The sequence below is a fragment of the Myotis myotis genome, unplaced genomic scaffold (assembly GCF_014108235.1).
Source record: "Myotis myotis isolate mMyoMyo1 unplaced genomic scaffold, mMyoMyo1.p scaffold_m19_p_43, whole genome shotgun sequence".
In the NCBI taxonomy this organism is placed as follows: domain Eukaryota; kingdom Metazoa; phylum Chordata; class Mammalia; order Chiroptera; family Vespertilionidae; genus Myotis; species Myotis myotis.
In genome coordinates, this window is record NW_023416350.1 from 60,732 (window position 1) to 79,195 (window position 18,464).

The following is an 18,464-nucleotide window of genomic DNA, read 5'->3' on the forward strand; positions in this document are numbered from 1 at the left end:
GCCCGCTCTAGCCTCTGTGGCCCGTGAATGCCCGCTCTCGTCTTGTTGGCCCGGTCTTTGCCCTTTGGGTTGGTTTACGACCTGTTCCCAGGGCACAGCGTGGACACCTGAGGCAGCAAAAAGAGGAAGAAGCCCTCTGGCCTGCTGTTTTTCTGAGGACAGCTGGACATTTCTGTTCCCAGAGGGTGGCCACAACTGGTGTCCTCCCAACTGCTTTCTGGAGGGTGAAGTCCCTCCCCTTGTCCCGGTCTCCACCCCCACACTCCCCTCTCCTAGCTCAGGGCTGTGGGGTTTAGGGACAATCAAACTGAGAATGTGTGAGCCAGGGCGTGGGGACGTGGCCTCAGGAAGTGTTCCCAAGGTAACCATGCTTAGCTGATCCCAGGTCAATCAAAGAATTTCCAGGGCAGAGGGCCCCAGGGGGTAGCAAGAGGAAGGGACCTGCGTATGCCCCATGCCCAGAAAGGCATGAATAAAAGGAGGCAGAGCAGCACCAAACGTGGAGCCCCGTCCCACTTCCTAAAGCCCTCCAGCCTGCTGCAGGGGCATGGCTGCTGCCAGTGAGCCCAGCCCCCACAGCCCATCTGCTCGGCCCTCCAGCAGTTTCATTTCCTGCTCTGTCCAGCGCCCCGCCCCGTGCGGCCCCTGAGCCCTGCCTGCTCTCCCAGGTGGGATTGTGGGAGGGGAGGAGTCGGGCTGGCCAGCCAGTCTGATGACAGATTGCTCCATCAAGATTCCGCTCGGGGGCCTGGCCCGGTGGCTCGGTGGGTTGGAGACCATCCCACACACCAAAAAGGTTGCAGATTCGATCCCTGGTCGGGTGAATGCAGGAGACAACTGTTCTCTCTCTCTCTCTCTCTCTCTCTCTCTCTCTCTCTCTCTCTCTCTCTCTCTCTCCCTCCCCCTCCCCACCCCCTTCCTCTCTCTACACACCCTCATGTGAGGATTAAAGAGAGAGAGAGAGAATTACTTGGGAAGGACAGGCCTGGTGTGGCCACTGACTCCGGACGCTCCCCTCTTCCGGCCTCACCTGTCCACTGCCAAGCAGGCATTCAGTGTCTTCATCAACCCTCTGCCCTCAGCTAAGAAAGAGGCTGGTACCCTTGTCTTTTCTTGGAGAAAACGTGTCTTTGAATTAAGAAGAGAGGAAGGGTGAGAGGCAAGCCTGGGGGCCCGGGCTGCTCATGGCCCTGAGCCCCCAGGGTTTCTCCGCTGCCCCCAGTGCGCCCAACTCAGAAAATACCAAAAAATGCCCAATCGTAGCTTCTAGTGGCTCCATAAGTGGATGGGATTCAGCTGGGAAAGGGGTATTTCCATCCTGCTGGTGGCAGAAGTGAAGTCAGACAGCCATCGCCAGGCGAGTAACTTTTTAACAGCTCCACTTGGAGGAGGAGAGGAAGAGGAGGGGCAGGCAGGCGCTGGGGAGAGCAGCCCTTCCTGATGGCAGCCTGGGCGCGGGGCACCCCAGCACAGGTGTTGGGCTCAGTGAGTCAGACGGGAAGGGTGGGAGTTAGGCACGGCCTGCATTTATGCGGCAGTGCCAGGGCAGAGTGGTCAGGGGCCTCCTGCCATGTACTTGCCTTGGGCCTCCAGGGGCAGAGCTCCCCCACCACCACCACCGGAACTGAGGAGCCAGGACACCCCTAGCCCATCCCGCAGCAATCCTCAACTCTGAGTCACCCTTTGATGAGCACCCCGTTATTAACAGGACTCTTCCTTCCATGACTGTGCCTCTAGACCCCCAGCTCTAAGAAAACTGCGGGGCAGCGATGGGAAGGGTACGGATGTGCTGCCGACTTGGCCCTGACTCAGATTTAAGTGACCCCCCCCCCCCGCCCCCATGAGCAGCAAAAAATCCCTGAGCAACTCACTCACCCCGAAAACCAGGGCAGCAGCCCTCCCTCCAGGGCTCCCATGGAATCTCACAAACTCCTATTACTTCTTTGGATACAAACAACACATGTGCCGGGCAAATAAGTTGGGCAGTAGAGATGAGCAGAAGAGAATAAAAATCGCCCGTGATTTTAGCGGATTTACCCACAGCTGCTCGAGTTTTATGCCTTCCCTCGCCTGCTGTTACGTGATCAGCCGTTTGCTCGCATCTGTGCCCTGTGAGTATCTTGCACGTCAAAGAGCCATTTCCACAGCCGTTTCTTTAATGACTGCCCGGTGTGCCATGTGAGACGCTCATTTTACCGATTCCCTCGTCGGGTGGCCATCGGGGTGGGTTTGGTGTGATGGATAATGCTGCCAGGGCCAAACCATTCGCTTGGCGTATTTCCCCAGCCACAGGCAGTGTCTCGGTATCAGGCACACAGCCATTTAGAAAGCAGAGGCCTGTGCAGACACATCGCGGGGCACAGCCTGGACCAGTTCTCTCTGCTGTGACTGAATGGGGCACTCCTGGGCCAGGGGGCTCACCTTGACGGGAATCTGCCTACCCAAAGGCCTGTGCCTGCTTGTGTGGCCCCTCCGAGAGCCACTCGGGTCAAAGCCTGGTGGCCTGTCTGGTGCAGATGGGCTGGCAGCAGAGGTGTGGGTGAGAGGGCCACGGGCCCCAGAAGGAGCTGGGAGAGGAGCCTGGAAGGCTGTTCTTGCCACCCTGGGGCCAGGGCTTCCCTGGGTGGCTGTTTTCCCAGCCCCTAGTCTGGGCTGCTGGTCTGAGCACAGAATGTAATATTTGCAATTGGGCCTCGCTAGCCAATCCAGAGCTACTGAGTGCGCCTCTAACCCAGCTCGCAGGCAACCCTCCCAGGAGGACCTGGGGAGGGGCCAGAGCACCAGGCTCCCACACCCCAGGTGCTGAGGGCGGTCCAAACAGGCCCTGCCCCCCAACTCCAGGCCTCCGCCCTGCCCTTCCAGCGCTCTGGGCCGGCGCCCAGGTAGCTCTGGAGCCCAAACCCGTCAGGCCAGTTTTGAGATCTGAAGGACGAGGCTGGTGAAGGATGCACAGCCGGCCCTGTGCTCCTCCTGCACTCTCTGCCGCCTGAGCCCACATCCGCCTGCCCTCAGCCGCGGCGGCCTCATGGCGTCTCTTCTGGGCCTGGGCCTGATGCTGGCCCTGAGCCTGCCGGGGGCGCGGGCCACAGACTGTGAGTCCCTTGGCCCGGCTACACGCCTGACCTTCACACGGGCAGCCAGGGACCGGTGGCTGGCCCCTCGCGTGCGCGCTCCAGGGCCCCTGGACCACCTCTACGGCACCGTGCGTCGCTTCCTCTCCACTGTGCAGCTCAACCCCTTCCCTGCCGGTGAGTGTGCTCTCCCCAGGCGGGCCACAGGACGGGCCCTGGCCAGCACCCTGTCCCCTTCCATCGTGGAGCAGGGGTTCTGGAGGGCAGGATCCCCAGCATTCCCCACCCCCATCTTCCTGCCCAGGGGCATCACCTGGAGACGCCCCCAGGACCTTCCTGTGGGACCTTGGGGGAGCCCTTTTCCTCTCCGAGCCTCAGTCTCTCTGACCTAGCATAGAGGTTACGTTAGAAGTTCCCAAAGAGCTGGCTAGGATTTCCTCTGGGTCTAGTGGTGCTAGGGGCTGGGAGGAGCAGGAGGGGCTGCAGGGCCCTTTCAGCCTGTCCCCTGCCTCCCAGGGGAGGAGCTGCTAGGCCAGGCTCAGCTCCACTCTTCAGCAGGCCGGTGGCCTGGCTTCCTGCTGCAGGGCCAGCCTGTAGGGCCCAGGAAGAGGGGTGGCCAGGCCTTCCCTCAGCCACTCCATCCGAGGCCTGGGCATGATGGCCAGGGGCTGTGGTGACACTGCCTTCTCCCAGGGTGCCTTGGTGGTGGGAGGAGACCCTCCAGAGAGCCCACCTCTCCTGGTGTGGGGGCGGGAACAGGGGCAGAGCAGTCACTGCCCCAAACCCCAAACCCCAAACCCCCAGCCCCCAGCTTGCCTTTTTCTGTAGAGCTGGTGAGGAACTTGCTGAATGAGCCGGCCTCTGTGAAGGTGGATGAGGTGAGGCTGGGCAGGGTGGAGAGGGAGCTCAGGCTGAGCCTGGGGGCCAGGCGGGGGAAGGCCCCCTCAGCTCAGCCTGCCTTGCTGGCTGTCCCCCAGGGTGGGTCTTGGGCATCCCTTCCCCTCTTTCATGAGCCCTGCAGTCAGCAGACCTGATTGCAAACCACAGCTCTGCCCTTAACTGGGGTTTGCACTGAACCCCGACCTCCCTGGAGGGCAGTTTCCTCCGTTGTAAGGTGGTAAACAACAATACGGACATGTGCAACCTGCATGGGTTCAAGGACGTTTGTGAAAGTGCCCGCTGGGTGCATCCGCCCTCCTGGTGGCCCTGGGGTGTCCTGCAGGGCAGGCTGGCTGGTGGGTCAGAACGGCCTTGCCGCCCTGCCCTACAGGTGGTGCGGTACGAGGCTGGCTATGTGGTGTGCGCTGTCATCGCGGGCCTCTACCTCCTGGTGGTGCCCACTGCCGGGCTCTGCTTCTGTTGCTGCCGTGGCCACCAGCGCTGTGGGGGCCCAGTGAAGACGGAGTACAAGGAGATGGCCTGTGAGCGCGGCACCCTCATGACCTTCCTGCTGCTGACCACCCTCGTGCTGCTGTGAGGGGTGCCCGGCTCAGGCGGGAGGGTGGGCCCAGGCCCAGGTGCCCGAGGACATCCAGCGAGTTCCTTCCTCCGCCCCATCCCACAGGATCGGTGTTGTCTGTGCCTTTGTCACCAACCAGCGTGCGCATGAGCAGATGGGCCCCAGTGTGGAGGCCGTGCCCGAGACGCTGCTCAGCCTCCGGGGCCTGGTCTCTGATGTCCCCCAGGTGAGCACCGGGTAACCTCTCATCCACATGGGCACCAGGCCTAGGCAGGTCAGAGCAGAGTGGGTCCTTCCAACATGTACTTGGCTGCCCCCTGCTGGAGCGTCACTGTACTACATACATGCACGCCTAAGTCAGGGGAAGGGCTGGGAAAGGATGGAGGGGCCCTGCCAGGTGACGGCCCTGTGTTGCCTAGGAGCTGCAGGCTGTGGCACAGCAGTTCTCCGTTCCCCAGAATCGCGTCTTGAAGGACCTGGATGGTGAGGATTAGAGCTGGCTGACAGCCTGGCCAGCCCCTGGGGCCCGCTGCCCAGGTCTGTCTTGAGGGTCCCTCTCATCCCCTCATCCCCGGCTCCCCCGGGAACACCCTCACAGAGGTGGGGATTGGGCCCAGCTGGGCAGTCAGGCTGCTGCAGAACCTGGGGAGGCTGGATGGACCAGCAGGGAGGGCTCCTGGCGCCTGGGGACCAGCCCTCAGACTGCCCTGTGCTCTTCAGGTGTTGCCGGGAGCCTCGGGACTGCGATCCACACTCAGCTCCGGAGCTCGGTGTATGAGATGCTGGCCTCGCTGCTCAGCCTGGGCCAGGGTGAGTGGGGCCAGCGTGAGCGGGGACAGCGTCCAGGGTGGCGTCTCCTGAGGCCAGGCCCCACCCTCACTCGGCCCTGGATTTCTTTTGCCGCCTTAGCCAAGCCCCACCCTTGGCTTTGTCCTAGGATCCCCTTGGGCACCCTTGCCCAGATCCTGCCTGAATGTGCCCTGGAGCCATTTCCCTTATAACTATTGGGGTTAGAGGTCAATGCTGGCAGCTCCCTTTGGCTGGGTGGGGCGGGGGCGGGAGGTGGGGGGAGAGATGTTCTACTTCCTTCCAGGCCTCGGAGGAAGTGGCAGCAGTGGGGGGACTGCTCAGTCAAGATTTGGGGGGTCTCTCAGCCCTGCAGGTCTCCGTGGACCACCTCCGAGCCCTGAATGCCACCCTCCTGGAGCTGCGGGAGGGGCAGCAGGACGTGGAGCAGGCTATTTCGGTGCACCGAAAGCGCCTCCGAGACCTGCTGCAGAAGCCCAGCTGCCAGGGCTGCCAGGAGACCCTGAGCCAGGCCCATGGCCTGGAGCTGGGAGCTGACTTCAGCCAGGTGCCGGCCGGACAGAGGCCGATAGAGCGAGGGGGGCTGCTCTGCCTGCTGCCCCTGGAGTCGCCCTGGGCCCTGTTTCCCGAGGCAGACCCCCATGCTTCTGCACCCTCCCGGGGCTAATGCTGGTCGTCCTGGTAGAGGGGCAGCAGCTTTCCTACGGCACGAGGAGTGCCATGAGCTCCTTGAGATCTCACTGCCACCCAGGACAGGGCTGTGCTGGTCCCGACATTTTACACATGAGGACACTGAGGCTTCAGCGGCCTCTGCCCCCATCCTCCCTCAGGGATCCCTCTCAGCCTTTGTCATTACCCAACACCCCCTCCAATTTCAGGTGCCCCACGTGGACGATGTTCTACATCGCCTGGAGGGCGTCCCGGAGGCCAACTTCTCCAGCATGGTCCAGGAGGTGAGTGCCCACCCTGTCTCCCCAGCTTCTCCCCCACCGGCCAGAGAACTCACCGCGAGGAGCCTCAGTTTCCGCCTTTCGGGTGCTTGCCCAGTTGAACCTAAGACTTGGTTAAAGCAGGGCCTCACCTATCACAGGTACCCAGGGCTGAAATGCCAATTGTTGAGTGCACACGGTCTGATGGGGGAAGCAGGCCCAGAACTCAGAAGCAAGAGCTAGGACCCTTAGGGTGTGGGGACAGGGCAGCCAGGGAGGGAGCCTGCAACTGAGCCCCAAAGGCAGGCAGCGTCTCCTGGGTGGACATGGCTGTGGGGGGCCCCACAGCATGAGCCAACACCTGTGACCCAGGGCCTGGAATGCCTGAGTTGAGGAAACGGTGAGGCAGCTGTGTGAGGTGGCTGCAGCCATGGTTCCAGGAGGAAGGAGTGGGAGCTGAGGCTGCGAGAGTGGGTTAGAATGGACGCTAGGGAAATACACCTAGCAGTCATGTGCAGGACAGATGGGAGAGGTGGGAGTCTACTGCAATAGTCTGGGCACGAGGGCTGGGGATAAAAGGGAGGGTCATCAAGGAGCTCTGGGGAGTTGGGTCAGGCTGGGCCCAGGGAGGGGAAAGAAGCCATCGACCAAGAGAACCAAGAGAAGGCTGTCTCCCGGTTTCCAGAGTTGGGAGCACAAAGTGAGATCCCCTCTCTCTGGGCCTGGTGGTGTTGAGGTCCCCACACGGGGACCCCCAGGTATAGAACGGGAGGCACAGCTGCCTTTTGCTCTGGCAGGAGAACAGCACCTTTAACGACCTCCCACTCCTGGCTCCCTTGCAGTTGGCCGATGTGGTCAAAGGTAAGGCCCTGCCCAGGGGCCAGGCTGGCTGCCCAGCATGCCTCCCCACTCCACCCTGAACGACAGGCTCGCTGATTGAGGAGTGGGGCAGTGGGTGGAGGCTGACAGCTGTTCCTGGCCTGGGCCTGGACAGAGTGGGCCTTCTCTGTGGGTCCCAGGTGATCTTCCTGCCCATCCTCTCCCTGGGCCCCTGGGTGCCTTCCCCAACCCATAAGCCCCTGCTGCTTTGGGCAGAGCTGAAGAAGGCGGTGGCCCAGCAGCCTAAAGGGCTGAAGACACTGGCCAAAGCGTTCCCAAACTGGGAGGCGGCCTCTCGCTGGAGCCAGGCACTGGAGAAGGTGGAAAACAGTAGCCGTCCCTACCTGAAGGAGGTGCAGAGATACGAGAAATACAGGTGCTCGGGACCCATGGGGGTGGGGGTGGAGTCGGCAGCCCAGCCTCTTGGCCACCAGGGCCCCATACAGTCCCCATCAACTCCTTGTGGTACTAAGCCTCTGCCTCCTTTAAGCCAAGATCCTTTACTCCTTGGGCCCCTGTGTCCCAACCTTGGCTGCGTGTCCTTGAGATCTGAGCCTGTGGACCCCATAGGAGCCCTGGGGGAGGGGGGGTACTCAGGAAGTGCCCATATCTACACTCTAAGCCTTGGTATTAGTGGCCTCACCCAGCCACTAGGTCCTATGCTAGCCTATCCCTTCTCAGTAACACCTGCATCTTCTCTGTGGCAGGTGGATTGTGGGCTACGTTCTGTGCTCTGTGGTCCTGCTTGTGGTGGTCTGTAACCTCGTGGGCCTCAACCTGGGCATCTGGGGGCTGTCTGCCCAGCGGGACCGCAGCCACTTGGAGGCCAAGGGCAGGGCTGGAGCCCGCATCCTCATGGTGTAAGAAGGGCTGTGGAGAGGGGCAGGGTCTCCCATCGGGCTGGCCAGGTTCCCCTGTGCCCGCGGACACTCCTTCTCTCCTGGGCACTGAGAGACGGACTCACTGGGTGGCCATGGCAAATTCGTAACCCATCTGGGCCCCATGTCCTCATCTGTATAAAAGGATTGGACTAGAGCAGGAAAGACAACACAGAAGCACTTCCACTCCACACCAGTTGCAGTTGCAGTAACCAAAGGCACTCCCACTGAGCCCAGACAGAGCCTCTTCTTCACCCCGCATCCAGGCAGCACCACCATAGGAGGCGGCCCCAGAGATAGAACCGATTTGCCCTGGACTAGATGGTCCCTAAGACCAGGTCTGCCACATTCAGTTGTGCAGGCTGCTCACTGCATAAGGGTGCCTGGCCAAAGGGGAGGGTGGGGGCTGAAATCCAGCCCATGTTTTACTCTCTAAGCTCAGGCCCCGACATGGGGCTGTGCCTACCTCCCCAAAAAGCCCTGCAGGTCAGCTGCACTGGTCCTGCTCAGACCCTCTAAGTTGCGCCTGCTGGTGGGTCATGGCTGGCTGTGCCAGGTGGTCCTGTTGAGGGCTGAGCTCTGGAGCTGGTCACCTCTATGTGCCCTGGGCCCAGGGGGCGGCAGTCCTTTCTCTGAGCAAAACAGTTACCCTTTCCTCTAGGCTGCCAGGGCCCAGCGGCAGTGAGGATGGGGTGGACAGGGTGGGGGAGTCAGCAGTTCTAACTCTGGGCCAAGGTGGTGGCGCCCTCTGAGTTTTTCTCCCCAAAGGGCTCTGCCCTGGGACCAGCTTGCTGACCACGCTGGCCTGGGATGTGGGTGGGGACAGAGGGTCTCTCTTGCCTCAACCCCTACCCTCTGCCTTCCCCAGTGGGGCCAACCTCAGCTTCCTCTTCGCTGCGCCCCTCATCCTCCTGGTCTTCTCCACCTTCCTGGTGGGCGGCAACGTGCAGACGCTGGCGTGTCGGAGCTGGGAGAGCGGGAAGCTCTACGAGGTGGGTGGAGGGAGATATGAGCAGAGAAAGAGGGTGGAAGGAAGTGGGGGCCAGAGAAGGCAAGAGGGGGAGGAAGGGTCAATGATGAAGACGGCCCAAGAAAGACAGAAAACCACCAATCGGTGAGGAGTGGGAGAGAGAGCCCTCGAGTGCCTGGACTGATGCCCAGCCCCAGGGCGGGGACTCCCAGACCTCAGCCCCTCTTTCCCCTAACTCTGAGTCTGTGAACTGGGGGTCCTGGTTCCTCAGTGCTTCTAGCAGGTAATCCCAGACTTTCTGTTGCAGACCAGGCTGCCCTCCTCCCCAAAATTTGTGGGAAGGGTCCCTGCTGGGTGTTAGGGCCCAGGGTGATTTGAGTTCGAGGCAGGTTTGGGCCAGAGTCAAAGGGGTATGTTTGCTAAGCCAGGATGTCGTGGGACTGGGCCCTTGGCTGGGAAAAGCTTGCCCCTGCCCACTCCAGGCTCATTTCTCTCTGCTCCATCTCCAGTTTGTTGACACACCGGGGAACTTGCCCTCATCCATGAACTTGTCCCACCTTCTTGGTCTGAAGAAGAACATCAGCATCCTCCTGGCCTATCAGTGAGTGGGAAGCCGGGGCTGGGACAGGGTGTGAGGAGGAGCTGAGGTGGGTGTCCCATTAGGGTGACACCAGCCCCCTGGCCATCCCCTCTCCCATCTTTGACGCCCATTGTCTCTCTTCCTCCCCCCTCCCCCACAGGCAGTGCAGGAAAGGGGCTCCACTCTGGAGGGTCCTGCAGCTCAATGACTCCTATGACCTGGAGCCGTACCTGGATCTGAGCCAGGTGAGGGAACCTGAGGCAGTGGGGACACTCCCTACAGAGGCCCCTCCTCCTGTCTTGCCTCTGTGGTGGGACCATCTCCTTGAACCTAAGATGTCTGCAAGAGACATTGAGGTGCCTCAGGTCCGCCTGATGGCAGCTCGGGGCCTGGCCAAGGGCTAGCGCCCAAGAGGTTTCTGGGATGTGCAGGTGGGCGGGTGGGTGCCTGGGGCTGTGCCCAGCTCTGAGCATTGTGCTCCAGGAAAACTGGACACAGCTGAGGCCGCAGTAGGGAAGGCTGGTGGCAGTGAGTAGGAGGCTGAGGGTGTGTCCTGCCCGGGACAGGCATTGGCTGGTATGCTGCGGTCAGGATGGGGTGACAGTGAAAATGATGGTGGTGAAGTTGGGTACCACTAGGCATGGCCCCTTGCTGAGCTTACACTGCCAGTCGGTGGCAGGACTCAGTCCCTCAGCCGCTGGACGTTGCCAGAGCTTGGTGCATAGAACTGGGGGAAGGATCCGTGCCCATAGAAACAGTCCTGGGACAGAGCAGGAAGAGCTGCTTCCTGAGAGCTGTTGGGGAGGGTTCTCCTGAGGGTGGACACTCTCCGTTCCTCTCTCCACACTAAGGGAGGTGAGGGAGCGGCGCCTGACTCCCAGGCCCCCAGGGAGCTTTCCCCCAGCATGTCCTGGGAACCCCCGCCCCTGCCCCGAGCGTGCTGACTCCTGATTCTCCATCCAGAAAACCTCCCGACTCCTCTGTAACCCACCCCTCATTCTCAGCCCACAGGGCAGCATACTCCCTGAGTCCTGCAGCCAGCATAGCCAGGGGGTCCAGGTGACAGTCCCAGCTCCATACCTTAAACTGTATAAGCGGGGGCTCTCCTCCTCCAGGGTCTCTAACCAGACAAGGTGCAGGTGATGCCGGGTTCTCAGTCACGACAGACACTGCCCGTGGAGGGAGGCTGGCCAGGGAAGGCGTCAGCAGGGGCCTGGCAGAGGGGCCCTGCTCTGCTGGCTGGGAGTCATGGCTCTTGTGGGGAGGGGTCTCAGCCAGTTCTGGGAGGGGAGGGTCCAGCTCAGATGAGTCTGGACATTAGGGCCTCAGGTTCAGAGGGACTGGGCAGTCCTTGGGGGCCATCTGGCAACATCAAATGTGACCTTAAGAGGGCCTGTCCTCCAAGAGCTGGTGAGGCAGGGATAAGTGTGGCAAGGTGTGCTTTCCAGGGCACCAGGAGAGCTCTGGCCGACTTCAAACATGTCCTGTACCTGCCTGTGTGTCACGGATACCTCCGAGAAAGAATTAGGCCTTTCTCCCCCTGGGAAGGCAGGGAGGTGGGCAGGAGGGGACCAGGGCTGGGCTCCATTCTCTAACCTGCTGTGAATCCTCGGGCAGGTGAATGCTCCTCTCTGGCTTCCGTCTCTCATCTGTTAAACATGCCTGAGTGTCACACCCTTTAAATCTCCTCCAGCAATGTCTGGGAAATGCTGAGTGTCCCTTTTTAAACTGTGGTCTGGCTTAAGTGATTGTGTTCATTCATTAAGTCATTCAGTCATCTATCCATCCATTCACTTCTACACATTCAGCACACTTGTCCTGCGCCCACCACACGTGAACCCCTGCTCTAGACCCCGAGGGTTTGGTTCAGAATGGGTGGAGGAGGCGCTGCTCTCACAGAGCTGATGGCAGTGGCAAGTGCACACATACCCAATGTCACAGGGGCAGGTGCTCTGAAGCCCTGACACCTGGTGATGTGACAGGTGGGCTGGGGAAGCTGTTTTACACTGGATGCCAGGGGAGGTCTGTGCTGCTGTCCAATAGCCAGACAGGTGCTTGAGGGGGGCTGGGTATTGGTGGGGATGGGTTGGAGGGAGAGGGTGGGTAGGAAGCAGAGGTCTGTGGGGGCCTGTCTGGGGCTGGGAGGATCCAGCATGGAGGCCCTGGTGACCCCCCATCTAGGACAGCAGCTCTGGGGCCCTGGCTCAGAGACTGGGCATGCCCCCACCCTGTCCCCTCTCTCCTAGTACTCGGCCAAGCTGGAGCAGAAGTTGCAGAACCTCAAAGTGGACATGGAGAGTCTGAACCTGCTGAGCCCAGCTGGCCTCCGGGACCTGAAGGCCCTGCAGAGCAGTGGGCTTAGTAACATCCACTACCCTGGCTTCCTCATCCAGGTCAGCCGTGGGCCCCTCAGGCTAGACTGCTGCAGAACAGAGGGGCCCATGGAGGAACTGGAGGGGTGCATCTCGCCTTGTCCCGGACCTCCATCTTTTCTCAACTCCCATGTCCCTGGGGGAGGGGGTTCCCCAGACCACGTGCCCCAGGCCTGTCCTGGTGTCCCCATCCTTCTGGGCTGGAGTGAATGTCCCCCCAACCCCAGAGTGTGCCGCTGTCCGTGGTTCTGAACCCTCTGCTGTGGCAAATGATGGTGGGAAGTCTCCTCTTCCTTGGGTTACACCAGAGGGCGCCTCACTTTTTCTCTTCTATCTGAATGGAAAATGGCGTATGTCAGTCACAGGTTCAGTCAAACCTGCTGATGGGTCCCTACTGACTTACCTGGTGTGCAGGACTTTTGCAGAGACTGGTAATTCAGGGGAGGGGGAAGCAGGGCTCATCCCCTCCTGGCCCCTCCATCTGCCCCCAGACCGAGAAGCCAGTGGTGAACACCAGTGTGGAGAAGCTGGCCCACGACCTGGAAGGACTGTCCCGCTCTCAGGTGAGAAGGGAACAGGGACCCCGCCGGGCAAGCAGGAGTCGGGGAGAGGCCTGTGCTGTGGGAGGGGGTGAGAGTGGTTGGACTGGGGAGGGGGCGAGGGCACAGGCAGAGGATTGAGGCTCCCACCAGTGAGGCTCCGCACCCCCAGCAGGGCTGAAGGGTTTTGCAGTATCAGTTCTGACTCAAGTTCGGCCACCAATTGGCTGTGTGGCCTTGGGCAAGTCATTTACCATCCGGGGGCCTTGTCTATTCTGTCTGTGAGATCAGACGGACTGACTGGTCTGACATCACCCCGTGGGGCAAGCGTTTGTAAGTGCTCAGTGCTCGTGGGGGCTGCTGGGACAGGTGGCACGAGGACAGTGCGATGGAGCAGATATCACGACAGTTGCCCCTCAGGAGTTTCAACTCCACTGGGAAGATAGCCTTTGTATTTAGAAATATTTCGAGTTTAAAAGTTACTTTCCAGCCGAAACCGGTTTGGCTCAGTGGATAGAGCGTCGGCCTGCGGACTGAAAGGTCCCAGGTTCGATTCCGGTCAGGGGCATGTACCTGGGTTGCGGGCACATCCCCAGTAGGAGATGCGCAGGAGGCAGCTGATCGATGTTCCTCTCTCATCGATGTTTCTAACTCTCTATCTCTCTCCCTTCCTCTCTGTAAAAAATCAATAAAATATATTAAAAAAAAAAAAGTTACTTTCCAGATAGGTTATAGACCCCACCCAGCAGATGCCACTCAGACAGGTTTTGTGGCTGACGTAGGGATGCCCAGCAAGCTAGCAGTAGACCTTGAGCTTAGGCCTCCAAACCCAGATCCGGCCCAGGAGTTCAAGGAGGCCTTAGTGGTTTCATCTGAGCCTGGCATGCACACCCCTCAGCATGTTGGTTGAACAGTTTGGTAAAGGACATGCTGGCAAGGGCTGCCCAGTTCTGGGCAGAGGCCATTCTGTCCCTGTCTCCCCTCAGGGCAATTCTGTGCTGGGGAAGGAACTGCAGGAGGAGGCCCAAGGGCTCAGAACCCTCTACCAGGAGAAGGTCCTCCCCCAGCAGAGCCTCATGGTAAGCTGGAGGCCCAGGGAGCTTGGGGCCTGTGGAGGAGGGCAGGCAGGCAGAGGGCACGAATGGGGAGGCGGGCACCGGATCCTGCTCTTGCCCTGACCAGCCCCATCTCTCCTCCACAGGCCAAGTTCAACATCAGTGTCAGGGCCCTGGCATTCTCAGCACCAAACCTCCAGGTGGCTCTCGAGACGGGAGGGTGGGGAGGAGCAGGTGGGCAGCAGAGGGAGGGAGGAGGAGGCCCAGCTGACTTGGGACCTCACCTGCTCTGCCCGGTCCCACGGGAGGTTGAGGGCTGGGTGGGAAGATCTGGGGTGGGTGAGCAGATCCCCGAGGACCACTGTCTGGGCCGCTGTGACCCTAGGGCCTAACAGCCCTGCCCCAGGCTGAGCGTGCTGTGTGCTATATGCTGAGTTAATGAGTGAGGCCGCCTCGGACCAAGCGGCACACTGAGTGAGCCCGTCTCCTCTCCCCAGCGGGAGACCTCAGGTGTCCTGGACAGGGTCACCCGCCTGCAAGGAGAGCTGCCTGCCTGGGCCGCCCGTATCCTGAGGAATGTGAGTGAGGGGTGGCAGAGGGGTGGTGGCTGCCTCAAAGCCAGGGGAGGGCAGTGGGGCTGAGGCACACATGGCTCCCAGCCCGGCCTGTCCTCCAGCCCTGTCCCCTCACCGTGGCTCCCAGGAAAGCCAGCTGGGCCTGACCTGATGGTGCCACGCATGGGTACTGGGTGCCGATTCCCGGGACTCCTGCCAGCCAGAGCTCCTCTCCTTCCTGCAGGAAAGCGAGTGCTTCCTGGCCCGGGAGATGGGCTACTTCTCCCAGTACGTGGCCTGGGTGAGAGAGGAGGTGAGTGGGGCACAGGCCCCTCCTGGCCTCAGAGCCCCTGCTGATTGCTCGCTCCCAGCAGTACCAGCCGTTCACTCTGCTCTACCCTCTTCCACCCTGGAGCCCCCTGGGGATGCCCTGGGGGTGCCTTGGAACCCAAACTCCCAAACCTGGCATCCATGCCCCTGCTCGCTAGCTGGGCTCTGCACACCCACCCTCCAGGCAGCCCTTCTCTGAGGCCTGAGTGTGAGCGGGACTGGCCACAGGTCCCGAACGTGCTGTCCACACCTGGTCCCATGCCCTTCCTTGTGCTGGCCCCTTGCCCATCCTGTCTGAGTCCAACCCAGCCCGCAGCCTGCCGCCTCCTGTGCTGCCTCTCCAGGGAGAGTGTGACTGCAGGCACAGTGCTGGGCACACAGTAGGCGCTTAATACAGGCTGGGGCATGATGGAAAGGGCAGGAGCTGAGCTGTGTGTCCTTACATCTCTGTGTTCCTGTGTCCATGTGTCTGTCCATGTGATCTGCATCCCTGTGTCTCCCCTATGTGTCCCTGGACCTGTCTGTGTCTGTCAACCTCTCTCTCTGACTGTGGGGTATGCACCTGTGGGTCTGGATGTACCTGCCTCATGTGATGCCACAGGTGACTCAGCACATCGCCACCTGCCAGCCCCTCTCTGGAGCCCTGGACAATGGCCGCGTGATCCTGTGTGACATGATGGCTGACCCCTGGGTGAGTGCTGAGGCGCTCATAAGGGCTCGTGGACATTAAGGCCCCTGGGGGCGTGCATGAGCAGGACCTGAGGCGAGGCAGGGTCCCTGCCCCAGGCCTGCACTCGGCTCTGGGAACACTGCCTCGTGCCCCTCCCTGAGGCTGTGGGGGCCTGCGGTACCGAGCTGCCCACCCCAGCCCCAGCCCTGGCGAGCTAACCCCACACCCTCTGCTCCAGAACGCCTTCTGGTTCTGCCTGGCATGGTGCACCTTCTTCCTGGTCCCCAGCATCATCTTTTCTATCAAGACCTCCAAATACTTCCATCCCATCTGGAAACGCCTCAGGTGAGGGGCTGCCAGGACTGTGGGGGCAACGGGGCCTCACACCCCTCCTGAGATCCCCCCCACCAGGCAGAGGAGGCGCCTGCTGGCCCCGAGGAGCCACACTGAGGAGCCACCCTTGCTCCTTGCTACACCCACCCACCAGGCACTGCTGCTCAGACTCCGCTCCCCCCACCCCCCCGCCCCCGGAGAGCGTCTGAGGCAGGAATGTCGGGGCTCTGGGCTTGTCCCCATTGGGCTGGGGTTGTGTGGGGTGCCTCACTCTCTGTGTGATGCCACAGCTCCAGCAGCTCTGAGGAGACTCAGCTCTTCCACATCCCCCGGGTCACCTCCCTGAAGCTGTAGGACCCCCTTGGGTGAGTCACCCCTTAATTCCTTGGTGCCAGGGCAGAGGTGTGGGGGAGCCCTGCTCTGGTGCATGCGCCGCCATCCTCCGCCTGTCCTGGCGCCGGGCCCTCTCGACAACTGGGGGCTCCAGGCGGGCAGGCAGGCGCTGGGACTTGGTGGGGTCTGAGTGTGGGGTCTGGCCCACCCAGCAGTGGCACCGACAGGCCCTGGCACGTACCCCATCCCTCTCACTCACCTCCTTCCTTCCGAATCCACGACAGGGTTGCTGGCTGCAAGGTGATGCTGGGCTGCCGCCTTCCACCTTGACTTGGCCTGGACCAGAGGATCCCGCCTCTCTTGCCCCCGGAGCCCAGGCCAGCGTCCAGGCCTGGACTGTCCCCCACTTCCAGCTTCCCACCCCTGTCTGCGCACGACCCCCTTATTCATTCTCAAAAGCTCAATTGCTGCTGAGCTAGAGTCCTCCCCCTCCTCCTTAGCAGGTCAGCACCGAGAAGACCCTTTCTCAGCACCTTGGGTGGGACAGAGGCCCTGCCCAGCCCCTCTGTCATCAATCACCCCTCTCCCTGCACATGCCCCCCCCCCAACACTCCTCTCCCCTTACCCTCCCCTCCCCTTTCCCCAACGTTGCTCTGTCCCCTCCTCAGTCACATGTTACATCCTCCCCCTAGGGAAGCTCGTTCCCCTTTGTCCTTTCCTTAGCTTATCCCACCACCTTGCTGGACCCAGGGACCCCTCTGCCTGACCAAACTAATCAGGTAAAGCCACTAAGCAGGCCCGGGGCCACATGGCCAGGCCTGGGCTGGCTGCTTCATGGCTTCTGAGCCCACGACTGCCTGGAGACTTGTACCCTCCACAAGCCCCGGCCTGGATTTCCTGGCCCCCCAGCCTGTGTAAAGCCAGAGCCCCTGCCTGCATCTTTGTTTGGAAACAGTACTGTTCCAAGCAAATCTCTGAGTATTTGTTTCAGGGGAAGGAACCTGGGACCTGGGCCAGAGCAGGGCCGCCCCCTCGGCTCCCCAGGCGGTAGCTCTTTGACAGCCCTCACCCAGCTTCCCCAGCAGGACCTGGTGGCCACAACAGGGTTTTGCACTGTGGCCCTTGCTCCTTCTGTGCATGTGGCCTGGGGGAACCCTGGTCCACCCTGTGCTCTCTGCACGCTGAGCCCCGGGTTCCAGAAGAAGGGACGAGGAAGCGGAGAGAGGAGGAGAGATAGGTTCTCTGAGCCAGTCAAGTGCTCTCACTTCCTAAGCCTTGGCTTTGGGTCCGGAACACTAAGTCTCCCAGGTGAGGGCCCTGTAGGCGGTTGGTGTTTAATGAGTGTGGAGAGGAGAACCCAAGGCCTCTGGTCACAGGCATCAGGGATTCTCCCAGCAGTCAGCAGGTGGGCAGGGGCCCACTCCAGGAGCAGACAGACCCGGGTCCATGTGCTTGTTCTAACGCTTGTTAGTGGGGGGCACCTCAAACATGTTACATGGAGGTCCTGAGCCTCAGTTTCTCCATGTTTAAAATGGGAGCAGAGTCATAGCCTGCTCATAGGGCTGGGGAAGATGTGACAATGTGTGGAAAGCCCTTGGCAGGGCCTGGCACAAAACATGCTCAAATGCTGCTACGTTTTGCCATGACTGAATCAGGGACAGAGCTGGGGCTGGGCAGGAGCAAGGGAAGGGGGAGGGGGGGCCTTGTGCAAAGGCACTTTAAGACTGTGGTCTGCTGAGTTTCGGGAGTGTCTGTGTTTAATTGCATCTTACAAACCAACAACAACGTTGGTATTAGGAAGTAGCATGGTGCATACACAATGTATTGTCACTGTTGTAAGCACACTCACACAAACATCCCAGAATGTAGCACAATCGCCTCTTTTTGGCTTTTCCCAGGGAGTTGTTTTTTTTTTTCTCACTTCTTATCTGTTGCCTCGTGCAGGGGAAATGTAGCCCCTGTGTTTTAGGAATGAAATAGATGGGATAAAAAAAGAAACAAACTATTAAAAAATAATTCCCAGCTCTCTATCAAAATTGCCTATCCTCTCTTTGATATATTTGAGCATATTAAGCATAGTTATTTTGAAGTTCAGTAACTCCCTAACATGGAGCTTTCATGGGTCTGTTTCTAGTGTCTGTTGTTTCTCTTGTTTTTTGCTAGTTTTGTATTGTGTCCTCACATGCTTGGTGATTTTTGGTTGAGTACCACATATTACATCTGAAACTTGTAGAAATAATTTGAGGTATGATAAAGTTTCCTTCCCCCACAAGGGTTATGTTTCCATCTGGCAGGTGCCTGGGATCTAGCAAACCAGGATGGTTTTCTGCTTTCTGGGGCTGAAATGACTTGCAGTCCCTCGGAGGGCTGACCTGTTTCCATTCGTATTCTGGGAGTGAAGCTCTCTGGAGTCCCAACCCAAGACATGCGAGGTTTGCCAGGCACCCCTTCTTGTGGTGGGGCTTTTACCTCCTTTGCCCCAGAGACTAACAGCTCTGCTCAGCAGCTCACTGTATCTTTTTGGACCAGCGGGACCCTAGGGAGAAAGTAGCTCCAGATGCCAGGCACACATCTCTGGGTTCCTTCCTTTCCCTGACCGTGGCCCTATGATTCCTTACTGCCTTGTTTGGCACTCAATACCCCAAATCAGACTAAAACTATATCGGAGCAGCTTTCAAGTTGACCTCAGTTGGGGATTTAGTCCA

At 60.2% G+C, this 18,464-nt stretch overlaps 1 protein-coding gene across 2 annotated transcripts; it reads left to right on the plus strand.

Annotated features, from left to right (window-relative positions):
* The first annotated feature begins 3,875 nt into the window (after positions 1-3,875).
* Positions 3,876-17,795, plus strand: PROM2 (prominin 2). Of its 2 annotated transcripts, XM_036306775.1 has the most exons (23): positions 3,876-3,949; positions 4,342-4,544; positions 4,636-4,756; positions 4,950-5,013; positions 5,251-5,340; positions 5,685-5,884; positions 6,216-6,290; positions 7,064-7,127; positions 7,362-7,521; positions 7,853-8,005; positions 8,892-9,015; positions 9,503-9,594; positions 9,734-9,818; positions 11,820-11,966; positions 12,437-12,508; positions 13,471-13,563; positions 13,686-13,739; positions 14,037-14,117; positions 14,338-14,406; positions 15,025-15,114; positions 15,332-15,438; positions 15,717-15,791; positions 16,044-17,795. In XM_036306775.1, exons 2-22 carry the CDS (start codon positions 4,486-4,488, stop codon positions 15,778-15,780), a joined length of 2,064 nt encoding a protein of 687 aa, XP_036162668.1. In that variant the 5' UTR covers positions 3,876-3,949; positions 4,342-4,485; the 3' UTR covers positions 15,781-15,791; positions 16,044-17,795. The 2 variants fall into 2 exon arrangements, with proteins under 2 accessions (XP_036162668.1, XP_036162669.1); XM_036306776.1 differs by lacking the exon at positions 14,338-14,406.
* The last annotated feature ends 669 nt before the right edge of the window (positions 17,796-18,464 follow it).

Bases quoted from the DNA above. Each gene is read 5' to 3' on its own strand.
- PROM2 (XM_036306775.1), top strand. From the start codon at position 4,486: ATGGCCTGTGAGCGCGGCACCCTCATGACCTTCCTGCTGCTGACCACC. The intron at 7,522-7,852 runs GTGCTCGGGACC...TCTCTGTGGCAG, and splicing joins CAGAGATACGAGAAATACAG to GTGGATTGTGGGCTACGTTC. The intron at 13,564-13,685 runs GTAAGCTGGAGG...TCTCCTCCACAG, and splicing joins TCCCCCAGCAGAGCCTCATG to GCCAAGTTCAACATCAGTGT.